Source organism: Lipophrys pholis, assembly GCF_963383615.2.
Source record: "Lipophrys pholis genome assembly, chromosome: 16".
NCBI classification, from domain to species: Eukaryota; Metazoa; Chordata; class Actinopteri; order Blenniiformes; family Blenniidae; genus Lipophrys; species Lipophrys pholis.
The window spans coordinates 7854467-7869866 of record NC_137634.1 but is presented as its reverse complement, the minus strand read 5'-3'; the positions used below and the strand labels follow the sequence as shown (position 1 = coordinate 7869866).

Genomic DNA, 15400 nt, shown 5'->3' with positions numbered 1-15400 from the left:
TCGTGAAAATCCCTGGTATATTTAGCCACGGGACACTGTTTAATTAACCGAACTACGCAACCGACATATTGTAGTCCTTCTCGCTTCGAGTGTAGAGCGACCTGGAAGTAAGTAAAAACTTGGCCGTCTTATTGAAATACCCGGAATGAACCTTCCTGTGTAAATACTGCACATCGTTGCAGACTCAGGCACCGTGAGAACAAAGTGGCTTCATTTTCACATACACATTTTTTATTTTGCATCAAAGGATTGAAAAAAACAAAACAAATTGGCCCTACTGTATGTGGCTGTGTATTCCTGAGGGCAAACCACTCTGGCACGTATCGATTCATCAAAAGGGGCGAGCCATGGTCAAAACAAACGGTCCGAACAGAACCATCCAAACGGGCGTGGGGACGTCGCATTCTCAATCTCATCGGCAGAAAAATGCGCACTGGCTGCATTTTCCCTTTGTGGAAACCTTCCCGTCGAAAATTTGGCAGTCACTCAAGTCCATACACCTCTGTGAGATGATAGTGTAAATTCATAACCATTCAGCAGTGTACAGTACATTACAATAAATCAGAGCAGTATCATTTCTTCGATGTTTAGCAACACGCATCGCTGTCATTTATCCTTGCATCTCATTTGCCTGCAGGTAGACGTTAGGACATTGTGGCGCCGTTGCAATGGATGGCGAGCGACCTCCACTAAGTCCCTTTAATCTTCATATTTCCCTTTTTCACATCATATTGGCTTTTGAATATTGCACTCATCGTTCGTGTCACTGGATTTCACTGGAAAATGAAACAAATATATAATATTTATTGACATATTCTTTTTGGGAATGGCAGAGAAGTACCTATTTTCCTACGTCATTGCTTTGGATATCACAACTGATGTGTTGCTTTGTTACCATTAAAAAAAACAAGAAATTGCTCTGGTAACCATTTTCTGAGAGCCATTGTTAATATTATGCATAACAGGATTCCCAGCAAGAAGTATAAAACACAGTTATTTTGGCATATTAGTTCCAAGCATTTACCTGTGTTTTCTTTCTTCCCCTCCCTCCAATAAGTGAGTATTTCTCAACAGAATTACAGCACAGCCAAGTATACATCTCGTGTTCACCCCGTCGCCATTATGATTCTCCTCTTCAGCTCAGCTGACAATGAGTTTGTGCTTATTTTCACCAAAACGCTCTGTGCAAAGTACAACAATACAGTAGCTTCGTCGAAGTAAGCTAACAGTTTGAGCATTAATGCAAAATGATTTCACAGTTATAAATCACAAAAGAGACAACGTTGGGTTTGGCTTGCATAGCAAAGCAAAAAAAAACAAAAAAAAAAACAAAACAGAAAAAACATTAAAAAAAAACATATTTACAAATTATGCAAGTCCCGTTTTCATTTTAATTAGTCAATTTGTGGTGTGTTTTTTTTTTCTTTTCTTCTTTGTCTCCACTGTGTGAACTGCTGTACACCATGTGACAGAAAGTAGAAGCAGACATATAACATACGGTTTTACTCTTTTTGAAGAAGGGAGGGGGGATGAAAATAACACTGTGTGAGTCGGTGTCTGTGTCTGTACATGACATTTACAGCTCTGCATTTCATCTCGCACAATTTCGCCTCCTCTGTCTTCGTTCTGCCTCCCCTCCCGTCTTCCCGAACATCACTCTGTGTCACTCGCAGAGAGAAAATCTCATAGCGCTTACAATAAACAAGGTGTCCTGGGACAGTCAGCGACCGCAGGGAATGATGCTTCACGTAGACTCTGGAAGAAGAACAGTGGGAAGAACAGAGTCAAATCTGGACCGCACCAAAGCTTCTCGTTCAATATCTGTACTTTCACGGGACCCTCGGTGGACCCTGCAAGCTTTACACCAGAGGGTTCAAACCAACCCCCAATGGATGTCCTTGCAAAATGCAAAAATCGAAGAAAACTTAACTTTAAACCCTTGAAAATGGAGAAAGTTTAGTCATTTGGTGCATTTGAGACATGGTATTTTGACTTTCCATTGTACTTTGCACTGGCAGGGATCAATAAAATTCCAAGAATGTTGAAATTTTACTTTTTTTGTTTTTAAGATTTCATGTTCTTGCATTTGTTTGCACTGAAACAAAAGCAAATGATTCATAAATACGTCTATTTAGAGACCATTACGACATTATTACTCCAAATTACTGTCATAACGGGTAAAGGTAAAATATCAACTGCATACAAGTTGATTAACAATAGAGACAATTAGTCCTTTTCATTGAATTGTAATCCTTGTGCAAGATTTACTCACAATTTGGTTCTCAAGAAGTGAATATGACATTTTTCTCTCTTGTTGTAAAAGTTGCTAAAGTTAATTCAGGCATGATGAAGAAGTGAGACTTCTGAAGGGAGGGGTTAGACACCGCTGGGCTCCACTCCTCACTCAACATGCAAAGTGATTTACTCCATATTCTACACTAAATGATTTACCCGCAACATGCTACCCTCTCCTGGCTGCACTGAACTCGACACGGCACCAGCCGAAGACAAACGCTTCCAGTCAACACCACTTCAGTGAAACACGCAGCAGCACGTCTCATTGTTATTACACAAACAGGATCTCTCACGGTAAAACCAAAATGATTCCGGTCCTAATATTTATATTTCACTGAAGAAAAATGTAGAAACACTTTGAATAAATGGGTAACAAAAACCTGCCAGTTATGGCTCCCTACAAATACATCAGATCTGTCATGTGTGATGTGAACTGATAGATCCTCCAGAGGATTACCACTCACAGTGCTCCCGTTTCTCTGTGCCGTTTGTGGAGGGATGCCCGTTGTGTGAGGGGTCTGTGCCAGGTCTCTTGTGACCCCTACCCAGGGTGGCCCTGCCGGATGATGTTGTGCCACCCCAGGACGCCATATGTTGCCGCTCCAGCGTCGACACGGTCACCATGCACTCCTCCGAGGGGTCCGAGGCCGCAGCTGCCCACGAGCTGTGCATGTGGGAACTCATGCCGTGCAGGGACTTGATGGCCGGTGTGTGGGCTGCTGAGTGGATGTGTGTGTGTGTGTGTGTGTGTGTGTGTGGGGGGGGGGGGGGGGGGGGGGGTATTTGGCAGTGGATACAGACAAGACATCATGATATAAGACCTTCTCATTGAACTTACTATGAAAGGGGACTCTTTGATATGCAACGTCTGAGAGTACTGAAGTCCAGACTTACCGTCTGTGTTGGAGTCTCTTTGTCTGGGAAGAGTTCCAACCTTGTCTGTCTGAGGTTTGTGGCCAGTAAGTGGTGCCCTCTTGTGTCCAAGGCTATGTGTGCTTGCTGCACTGTGGTCCGCTGTGCCAAAGCTATCCGAGTGACACTGCTTGGAGGCCTTACCTACAATAAGGAGCAATTAGAAACTTTCGGAGCAAAACACGTGGCTCACTAATAACGGATTAGCAAATTGTGAAGTGATACGAATGCACAGGAACCTTCAGAAAACAGAAATAGTGTCACAACTGAAATCCACAAAGGAGATTAATCAGTGCGATTAATTACAAGATATCAGTCTTCAAAGTTCCCATGAAATTCTCTCACATATCATCATCGTCTTCTGAATAAATAAGCCGGCTAACGATTTGCCAAACCTTTATAAAGCATATGAATCTGCCGTTGCCCCGCTGTGCTCAAAGATAAATCCCACTTGACTGAAATAGGAAGACGAGATACCTGAGAATAAAGTACATACTTTCCCCAAAAATACCTAAATGTGTGCAGGTGACTTTCTACAGCAACGTGCCCCAAACTACATGACATTGTTCTGCAGACAGCAGATGGACATTTATAACAGTTTTGTGAATATTGTTCATAAATGATAATACAGTTGAAAAGCATGTTTTTTTTTTGCACCATAAGGTGCTTCAGACGAGCTCCTGTTGGAAATAGAAAAGAAGCCTCAAGTGTTGAATTTGGCAAGGTGATGAATAACACAGGTTTAAAACAAACAGCAGGGATAGGCAGTTAATTGCTGATTTTTAATGTTTTTTTTTTTTTTTTTGTAAGTAGACATAAAAAGAGTATTATTAACTTGGGTTCCCAGGGAGTCAACAAGATTTGTTTTGGGTCTTGAGCTGAGAATAGTTTGGTGGTTCCTTTGAATTCGTGTTTTAAATGCTGGAAAATGTGAATGAACATAAATGTATATTAGGGTAGTTAAGGATTTAAACACATTAGCATAATGTCTAATGAATATTCTTTAGGACAGACATTTAATGATTTTTAAATTTATTTTTTTTACAATTCCTCGAAGCTTTTTAACAGTTATTTTGCCATACTTCAATATGAAATTTTGTGATATAGCAGATAAGAGCATTAAGTAAAGAAATATGTCGACTTCTTAAAGTGTTTTGGATTATTTTTTTGTAGCTGGTGTCACACATTGGACAATTCGAACTGCATTATAAAAGCCAGCCGGTCTCTCAATGAGCTTTAAGTTCATTCATTTGTCAAGAAAAAGGGCATCTTGAATTGACTCAGTTTACCGACGACTTCTGCATTGATCATTCTGATTATTTTTACTTTTGTGTTGTTGTTTTTTTCATTCACACATCATGCAGTAAAACATTTACATCAATTTCTTTAAAATTTTGAATAACTGCTTGAAGAAAAATGTCACCAATCCAATCAGGTGTCACAGCAAAGTGTATTAACAAATGTGTAGTTGAAACCGAAACAGTTTATGGCTCTCCCTGTGGAAAAGCTGCCACCACAATGGCTTTATTCATGTTCTGATTTACTGGACTTGAGACAGTCCCTCAACGCGCCTCGAAAATAACAGTGACAGTTAAATATGAGTTGATAAAATGTTTGTACATAATTTCCGCAGCACTGACCTGTATCGTGGCCCACGTTGGTTTTATTAAAAGTGTTGAAAACTCATATTCTCAATGCACTAGTCGGCTTTAACCTATCAAACAATGGAGTCTAAAAATGGTACAGTTGTGTCCCTGTGGGACAGGACATCAAATTTCCCTCTAAAGAAACACTTTCAGAGAGGATCCTATTTATAAATGCATCAAACCTTAAATGTCTTGAACAGAGCCCTACTAAAGTTGTTAAAATATTCTATGTTATGGCTTCGATGTCGATCTAAGAATGACTTCAAATACCTTTAGAAAATCTAGTCTGAACATCTTACAATTACAAAAAGGTTCGGACGAATCAGACGTGAATATTTGAATAATTCCGAGCCCATAAAACTGTCACTTTTGACCAACTACAGCTTTTATTTGTCACCTTCAAGTATCAATCACCTTCACTGCTTGCTGATTGGCCATGTCATATCCTAAAGGATGAGATTAACGTGTGGGGAGCTTGCATGCATGCGATTAACTGGTCTATTGTCTTCTGTAGTGTGTCGATAGGTGATATTTCAGGAGGCCAACAGCCTGTACAGTGTTTTCAGCCTCTGTTGGAACAAAAGGCTATTGGCAGAAAATATTGCTATTGGAATCATTTGTACTAAAACAATATTTTGGGATAAGCAAGGTTAAAACTACAGAATTGTTGTTCCAGTGTGTGCATCCATAACTTTTTAATAATGAAAAAACCGGCCTTTCAAATGCTAAGTATCATTATAATGGGGAGCATCTTGGTTCATAACAAGCTGAAAAACTACGCCTTACTGCAAATCTATTTATCAGGATAACTCAAAGTCTCCAGGTGATTCAGAACGCTGCAGTGAGAGTACTGACAGGAACTCGCAGGAGAGATCAGATTCCTCCCACCTTGGCTTCTCTTCGCTGGGCTTACTGTAAAATCCAGCCCAGACTGAAATTCTCCCCCTAATGTACAGAGCTCTTAATGACCGAGCTCCATCATAACCTAAAGAGCTGATAGCGCCATATTGTTCCATCAGAACGCTCTGTTGGCAGAGCTCGGGCTTATGAGGAGCCTCCACAGCTTCCAAAAGGAGAATGAGGGGAAGCAATAGCTTTCAGCTATAAGCCTTCTTATTTGTAATCAGCTTCCAATTTCAAATCAGGATGCAGGCATACTCTCTACGTTTATGACCAGGCTCCAAACTTTTGTTTGACATTATGTTTATAGCTTGGGCTGGTTGAAGTCACTCTGGATTGTTTTCTTAGTTGGGCTGCTGTAGGTTTAGCCAGCCAAGAGGTCACCTTCTGTTTTCACCATCCATGCATGCACCATTGCACATGTGTGTCTTTCCTCTGCAGTCAGTTGTCTCTCCTTTCGCTCCTTTCCTGCAGGTATCACTGACTGTAAGCTCGAAGTTTCTGATGGGTGTTTCCAGTTCCCATCAGTCCACACACTTTTGATTGACAGGTTGCCGTATGTTGTTCCCTGTCCTGTCTTTTCCTTGTTTTTACAATTTTTCCAACTGCACAGCTCGTTGCGGCTGACGGCAGCCACCACTGAGTCTGGTTCTGCTGCTGCAGTTTCCTCCTATTTATTAGGAGCTTTCACTCTCCCCCATTACAAGCAATAAACTAAACTGAACTGACATTTTTTCAGCACTTGGACCAAACTTTTTATTTTTTTGGTGGAGTTAAATTGTGTACTGCAAAACTCTCCAGTACCAATGAGATTTACAGTCTGCCGAGTGGCTACTGTCTCACACTTTCTATAATTCCCTGGAAGTTTTGTTTGCTTGTGTCCATTATTTCTGAAGGGAAGATATTTAATCTCGTAACAATCTGTATTAAATTTTAAATGTAACCATTTCTAGTTTATTAGTAATGACTTGATTAAACAAAACAAGCAATCATGAGTAAGTTATTGTAAAAAAAAAAAAAAAAAAGCGAAGAAGAGTGGAACTATATAAATGTCACATCTATTTTCTCCTCTTAAGAACAAGCGTGATTTTTGTCTGTTTTTGTTTTATTTGTTATTTTAAGATTGTTTTATAATACAGTAGTATATTTGTTCATTCATTCAAGCTGCACGAGCAATAGTAATATATTTAAATAACCTTTTTCACCCTCATGATGAAGTCAAGACTTCTGTAAACCTCATTCATGGGTGTTCATTGTCTTGAATGTTATATTCTATGTTATATGAATACATGTTTATCCAAATGTTTTATTTTCCCATCACCTATGACATGACTATCTATTAATACCCATCTGCATACAGTATGTGCAGGTGAAATTCCTTACATGTTTAACAGGTTTTAACAATGTTGTCTTGCACTCGTGATTATTTGGGCTGATAACTCAAAAGCAACAGCATCAATTCATTTTCAAAAACTTACCCGAGCCATCAAGGTTGTCCACACTGTGACCAGGCGTGTATTCGAAGCCGCACAGATTCTTTGAAACCACTGCGTATCTCTCCTCCTCCTCGTCCTCCTCTTCCTCCTCAGAAAGGAGAGTGGCTCCCAGATCGGAGCCCAGAGTACTGGACATGAAGTCCATGGGGCTGTTGGAGACATTTGGACTGCTCTTCATGTGCCTAATTCCAACGTAAAAATATACTGCATATTAATAAACCAGTGGATTTTTAAAAAGCAACGTCTGTCAGATAATGAGTGGGGAGTAATACCACAAAATAAGCATTAGAACGCAGAATTGGTTGATACTCAACTGAGTGGAGCTGCAAAGTGCAGAGACTATGAATGCCTGGAGTGATTTTACTGATTACTTTCTCAGCACTGGTGTGTGTTGTGTTAACACAATGGAGTTGTAATTGGACTGGATAAAGGATATCTGGATGGGCAGGGCTGTCACCAACATGCCTGTTATCTTGTGCACAGCTGTCCTCCAGGATGGCTCACGTCCCACCATAGAGGAGATGCATGCATAATTACTAACTCTATTTACTGATGTCAGAATAGCATGTAAGACTAAACCTACTCATTACTCCTTCCAACACATGTCGCCACTGACTTGTCAAGTTTTACGATGCTCCATCAAAGGTGTAATCAATGGAGAGATGTATTTATCGCTTGCGAGGCGTGCGGCCGGCAGGTTTTGGGTGACACGTGTAAATACCGGCATTATAAGATGCTCTAACGTTGGCCATTGATATGCAAAACTCAAACTATCAACAGAATGAAATGAATACAATCACAGGTATCTTTCTGACTGTCCTAAAGCAAATATTTGACAGAAAATTTGCAACGCCTATTCTGACAGTATCAACAGTATAATGCTTTCAAACGATTCAATACACATTGTCTTTTCTAAACTCAGTTGAAAAGATATAGGATCCTCACCATGCTTGCTTCGCCACCTCATACTGGTAAGCTCTGGTCAGCTCATCCAGGTGGGCCTGCAGAATGGACTGCATTTCATCATGGTGTGCGGAACTGAGAGAGGAGGATGACGGCTGGCTGAAGGAAGCCGTTGCAGGCGATGACGATCTTCCTCTGAGAGGAGGAGTGGGACCTCTCTCTTGTTCTACCTCGCTGTCCAGAGCCTGATGGCGGTATGTCTGCATGGACATCGGAGGGGCCCAACTGTTGCTGTCGTAGCTGGTGGACAAAATTGTTGTTAGGTTTTTTACCAGCTGTCTCATTACAAACGAAAAATTCCACACATGTTGAAATATTCATAAGCTGGTGGAGTTTAAGTGCCTGCTCCTTGCACACATTTCCCATTGACATTGATTTGTCGGGTTTTTGCACGATGTTGCTAAAAACCAAGTCCACACAGATCAAAATTTCCTTGGGAAGATGTTATTTATTTTGACTGAATTTCAGCTCTGTCACAAACATCGCACGCAGGCACAAAACAGAGGTGGAGCAGGTCGTCGCTCGTATCTCTCACGGTGTTTGTGCACTTGTTTCAAGGCAGAGATTGATGAGATATGAATGTATCGTACCCTGCTGCATGATTCTCCTGGGGGTAGTGGTCAAGGTCAACCTCCGTACCAGGGAGAGGGTGCATGGGTGGCGGAGGCAGCGGCATGTTAGCCCAACATGTCCCATTTGATTTAGAGGTTTTTGTTCCACCCTTCGCCCTCTTTTTCTTCCCAACCTTTGCACCTGGGGGAAGGTAAAAAGGGAAGAATGTTGAACCTTCTCTTTACAACACAAAGATGCCGCTCAATACACAAATTTATAAGTCAGCAGTACACACACACACACACACACACACACACACACACACACACACACACACACACACACACACACACACACACACACACACACACACACACACACACACACACACACACACACACACACACACACACACACACACACACACACACACACACACACACAGAGTTTTGAAAGCTATCTTCTATCTTTCTCTGCTATCTGAACTTTCTCAAACCTGTCTCCCACCCGATGTTCATTATTCCTCTTTTCTGTGTGCTGACAGCGCATTAGGACTTTTTCTAAATGTTGACATTTCTTAAAGAGGCATCAAAACCTGCGGCAAAACCACTTTAAGTTGCTTCCGTACAGCTTCCCCACTTGCTCGGCTTTATCTCTGCTAAGCCTGACATTTAGCTGAGCACACAGCTTATTGTGCAAAACCACAAAAGTACCGACAGAAATGTCTCCATGACTTTACCAAATGTATTTGAGCTAAATAATGATTTCAATAAATAAATAAATAAATAAATAAATAAATAAATAAATAAATAAATAAATAAATAAATAAACACTGAGGGATTTTCTGCCACCACTAATCAAATTAACCCAAAGAAATGTGTCATGATTGTGTGACATTTCTGGGCTAGATAAGCTCCCAGGGTAGAATGGTGATGAAGACAGAAGAGTAATTAAGAACATTATCCTAAGGGTCCATTTTTAGTGAATATGTAAATAAATTCCCCCCTTTTTCACTTTGCTCTTTCCCTACTGCTTGTAGTAATTTCACTATGGGGGAAAAAAAAATGGAGTGATTATCCATAGAGACTCAACATGAATTCACAGGAGTGCAAACAGCAAATCAACAAGAAATTGAGAGCTCGCTACCTCCACCGTGCCTCTCACCATTTCCAGGGCGTCTATCCGTTAGCGAGTAGCCCAGGTTTGCGATTTCCTGCTGCGCTTGGAGAGAGGCCTTCCAGCGGGGATCTGGCCGGTCCACGGCCAGCTCGTGGAAGCTGTTGGACTGCAGTATCTGGGTGGTGGCATAGGGGGTAGGCTGACTGCCTCGCGCTGGGCTGCTATAGCCTGCTTTCCCCATGAAGTCAATACTGCTGTAGATGGCACCGTCAGACAGCATGGTGCCCGTTTTCTCCACCGCTGCAGACGGTAAAACATCTGAGAGAAAGGCGAATGAAGACGGAATGAAGAGGGAAATGGAAAAAAAAAAAAAAAAAAAAAAAAGGCATCATGGAGAGATAAGTTGACATGAAGTTAACGATCTTTAAGGTCATTAACACTCCCTGCTGCTCTGGCACTCGGTATTAGTTAAATACAGGTCTCAAATGGACTTGATATAAATGAAAGTGATTATCAACAACTCTAATTAGCATGCAACACGCTGTGGGAGCTTGGTGGAGTGTTCACTAGAGGGATACTCAAACAGTGCTAACCTTCAGCTCCAATGTCTTGCGTACATAAAGCCGGCAGATCACCGGTGCTGCACTGAGCTTTAAGAGCATGCAACCATACAAATGCCAACCTGAAATGGACTATCAATTCCTATTCATCAGTGTGTGTCTAAAAATGGACAATGGCAGTGCATGTCAGGAAATAACAAGCGAGAAGTCTATCCGAACACCACACATTTAAGCAAAATATCAGGCCTGTCAAATCAAATTAGTAAAATATAGCCCTCAAAGGCTGTTTTAATTTGTGTGCGTGTGTTAAGCTGGTGTGTATATGTGTGTGTGTGCTTCTTTGTGATGTACTGTCACTACACATCCCAGAGGATGAACATCAAAACTGTCCAACTAGGCATCGCTAAAGCCCCGTCCTTCACCGCCCCAGCGTGTTTGTGTTTCCTTACCTCCTCGGCCAAAGTTGCTGCCGCCCTTCGGGCTCCCTAAGCCCCCGTTAGCTGGGAGGCTTGTGGAGGGCCAGGAGTCGGCCAGCCAGGGAAGGCCTGGATCTCCCGCCTTCAACAGCCCCGGACGGCTGCGAGAAGTTGAAACACAGGGATGGGAAAGGTGTGGAGGAAGGAGACAAAGCACCGGTGACATTGTTAAACGTGCAGCCAGCCCCGTAACTGTATTGCTCATTTTCTTTGCGCTGCATCAACAACAAATTGATGTGAGAACTCATTCAGCATATTCTCGCCTGTGGAGCAGCCCAGTGCACGGGCAACAATAAACAACAGAGAGACATAAAATGGCGAGTCTATAAATCAGACTTCTGGCTCCCCTTAACTCCACCACCCCTAACTCTCCCCGGAGAAACAAGGCAGGCCTAAATACACACTAAATCCACTTTAGAGCCTTAGCACAACAGAAATTTACATTTTAAATTGAGAATCATGGACAGCCTCTGGCAGATCAGCTACACAGGCGCACTGTCTCCATGGCAACAGAGACAGCAAAAGCCCATTAGGTGGTTTAGGAAAGCTACCGTGTCATTTTGTCTTTGTGAAATACAACGGTCATGAATACAGGCTTTGACTTCAAGGTAGGAAAGTTGTGGGCAGCAATTCAGGGAGAAAAAAAAAAATCAAAAACAGTTTACAACCCCTTCATACCAGCCGCCATAAAAACGGCAAAACAGCCACATGCCTGCACATTAAGCAAACATGTCCTGTTTGCATATGTTTACTTAACGTGCAACTCCACAGTGCATTTTCCACAGAGGCTGATTTGCCAAGAGCCCAGGGAATTGTTCACAGCTGACTTGATGATGGCTCAAAGGGGTTCAAACAATTACGTCAATAATTTCCATTTTAAACTACCCCACACATACGCACGCACGCACACACACACACAGACACATTTACATATATTGTTTCAGGAAAAGAAAAACTAAACAAAAGAAAAAACAAACACAAAATGGTTTATTTTTAGTTTTATTACTGGTAGCATTTGTTCTAGCTGCGGGCTTATCTGCATGTTTCAGTGCAGGGTGTGATTCTGGGGTGGGGGAAGGTTTTAGTCTAGATTTATAATAAAGAAGGATTAAGTAGAGGAAAACACAATATTTATTTAATGAAAACACACAAATTAGAACTAAATGTAACCGCCTTGAAGACAAATAAGCCCCAGACGTGGCTCTTACTGGCTGTAAAGATTTATCGGACCTTTTTAGGTAAACGTTAGTAAATGCTTCTTTAATTATAGATGTTGTGCTACTTCTTAGTATTTGCCATCTTTTCTTAATTTCTTCAGTTGTTCTTTTTGTATCTCCCATGTCCCATATTACATTCTTTTCTTTGCCAAATGCTGCTTATTTCCTCTGCCAACACTTCTAACTTGGTTTATTCAGGTTATCAACTTTTATTCATCTTCACCACGTATAATCGACGCCACAACAAAGACAAACTTTAGATTTTAAATTTAAACGTTATTATGCCACTATTGGTATAGATTTCACAAAAGTATGAGTAAAAACTTGAAAAAATGTATCAGAAATTCTACCTACCGGTATATACATAATTGTATTTTTAGTTCCACCTCTGGTTAGTTTAGTAACCACAACAAAAATGTGTTTGACACCTCTGCTTTAATTAGATCTTTAGTAAATTAGGTCCAGTATCTTCTATCGTAAAATACATTCATCTAAAGATCAATACTAACACACAAAGGGAGCGTGGGATTTTATAGTTAATAACATGAGTTTTACTCTTGAGAGTTGACAGGACTGTTTTATGTAGATTTAAAATCCATTTGCTTGATGTGTGTTGTACGGCGTGCCAGTGAAGTAGCTCTAATCACTACGAGAAGGTAATAGATTTTAAAACCATTCGATAAAAAAAAGTCTGCCAAAAGGCTCAGGTGTAACAGTGAGCAACGAGTGAACAAGGAACAATAAAAAAAAAAAAAAAGAAAAGAGAAAAAGATGAAATCCACTCTTTGTGATGCGAATTCACCTTTTCCTCCTGTTGTTTCAGCAACACTTTGATATTCAAAGGCTGGCTTCACATTGGGCATTTTGAGCAGGCGGAAAATTCTCTTGGCCCCTGACGAGAGTCTCAAGGTCCAACACTTTGTTCTTCCATCTTCACATACAATCCGTGACTGTGTACATTTTGCCAAGCCTTTTAAGCAGAGCATTCATCAGCCCTCCTCCCCTCCTTCTCCTGTGACCTCTCGCTGTGCCAGCGGTGAACTGAGAACCAGCCGGTGAATAATACAGCTGCCCACCTGCATTAATTGGTAGTGCTCACTTCAAAGGGGTGATTAATGATTTCATCAAGTGAACACCAATGCAAATCATACGCCGATACAGTGTGAATAAGCCGGGGAGGAGAACGCATATGCAAATGCCATTCATCACGGGAGAACTCTTCATTTCGGGGTTTCACAGTGGGCTCGAGTCGCTGAGGTTTCAGACAGTGTGGCACCGAGACGTCAGCGGGGGAGCTCAAGCAGCGATTTTCTGTGCTTTTATGAGTTGAATTCTCACCTTCCATTTCTGATCAGGCCTCTGTCTCTTTGGAATGTAACTAGTAGGAGAAAGTAAGGAGACGGGAGCACAAATTAAAACTTGTTCAGCATTGTATAGTACATCAATCAAAATGACTGACTGGTACATTTTTGCTGTCAAGAATGCATGTAGCTTAATTACTGTCGTATTTCCTTACAGAAAGGAGTCATATTCGTGCATACCTGCTCGAGTAAAGGTGAAGGACTGAACTGCAATTGGGAAAGAGAGAGAGGACATGCGTTACAAAGATTATATCAGGTGTCAGCAATTACAGGTATACATTTTAAAAGATGAAGCCACATTGTCATGCTCAACTAAGCGATAGATGTGTGGTTCGAAATGTGGACTGAGTCCTTTCATTTTTGCTTTGCTTGTTCAGCCATCACTAATGATATGTCAGGGTGGATGGGGTTTTGATGAAACTTGGAGCAGTGATGCATCTCACCACGACAGTCTGTGTTTTTTTTTTTTTTGTTTTGAATTACATTGATTTATTTGAGGGGTAAAGTTCAAATGAAGGTGACACTTTTGACCTGGGTATCAGCCTTAGGGTATTTTTTGATAATACATTTTTGAGTGTTCGAACAGTTGAGAGAAAAAAAGTAGAGATCAAAAAGCTTATATGATCATTTAACAAACATGACACCTCAAATCAACTGGGAAAACAAAAGTATCACTTGAAACACATTCAAACATTTTAAAACACAACCAAATAAGAAAACAGAAAGGAAATAGTGTTCAAAAGAGAAATGCGATGCTTTGATATTACAGTCCCTGGTTTGTTTTGAGAGAAGGGATCAGAGAAGCAGCACTCAATCATATAAATCCCTATTGAATTAGGAAATCACAGAGCTTTCTCCCAAAGTCACTACAATGATTGCTGCAATACACATTATGATAATTGCACACAGCTATATGCTTGACTCTCAGTGGGATAAAGGAATATTCCATACCTCAACCCAGACGTGGCTGGTGTTAATGTGCAAACAACACCGGCTATAGTCTGATAATGGAAGAGGATGTTAAATTACTTATCTTGCGTGAACGTATTAGGGTGTCGAGGTTTGGTGCTGATGGAACTCGGCATAGTTGATGCACATCAGTGCACAGTGAATTAAAGTAAATAGGGCCTATTTCCATCGGCACTGAATATATTTTCTTTGTTCTGCATTTTAGCCAGCTCAAATGGAGTCACATCTGCGGACGACATCAGCTTCCACTGGAGAGGGCCCTACCGCGTGTTGATGGAAAACCATGTAAATTGATTTTTTTTTTAACCCTTCTTTTTACCTGCATAGTTGCTAAGCCCCTTCCTTTTTTTTCTCCTCCAGTACAGCCAGGCACTGAACCCCATGAGGACAATCCAGCAAGCCCCTCCCAGCCCGGCGATGAAGGCCGGCTGCTTCACCACATCGGAGATGCTATTGTTGCCGTCCGAGCCCGTCATCACATCCCTCAGTTCTGCACCTGGACGCAGCGCAGATACACAACAACCAGGACACACACACACACACACAGTATATTTGCATTAAAGAATGAATACTCGAATGAAAATCTGACTTAGTAATAAAACAGTCCAACAAAAACCTTATATTGCATCAGAATTCTCAACACAGGAGACAAAGAGAGAGAGATAAAACACATCTAAGTAAATAATCTTAGAACAGACAATATATTAAACGTCATGATCCATGTGCTTTAGATACAGCCAAAATATGAGACCATGACTACAAGGCGGAAAAAAACCCCCACTGAGTAAAAAAAAAAAGAAAAGAAAAGAAAAAAAAACAAATAAAAAAAAGCATCAGTGCATCCAATATAAAGTTAATCAATTCAGCAGTGCACTTATCAACTTGAGCTGCAAGACACGAGATTGACAGAGCAGCTCTGACAGAGTTTGATTTT

At 41.1% G+C, this 15400-nt stretch overlaps 1 protein-coding gene across 1 annotated transcript; it reads right to left on the bottom strand.

Annotated features, from left to right (window-relative positions):
- Nucleotides 1-217: 217 nt before the first annotated feature.
- Nucleotides 218-14956, bottom strand: LOC308122059 (roundabout homolog 2-like). The gene is made up of 11 exons (XM_080483679.1): nucleotides 14786-14956; nucleotides 13678-13704; nucleotides 13475-13514; nucleotides 10893-11020; nucleotides 9929-10201; nucleotides 8803-8965; nucleotides 8195-8452; nucleotides 7232-7431; nucleotides 3190-3351; nucleotides 2760-3011; nucleotides 218-1755 (listed from the first exon to the last, which is right to left on the bottom strand). Coding segments are annotated over exons 1-11 (1662 nt in total). The 5' UTR covers nucleotides 14943-14956; the 3' UTR covers nucleotides 218-1753.
- Between the last annotated feature and the right edge of the window lie 444 nt (nucleotides 14957-15400).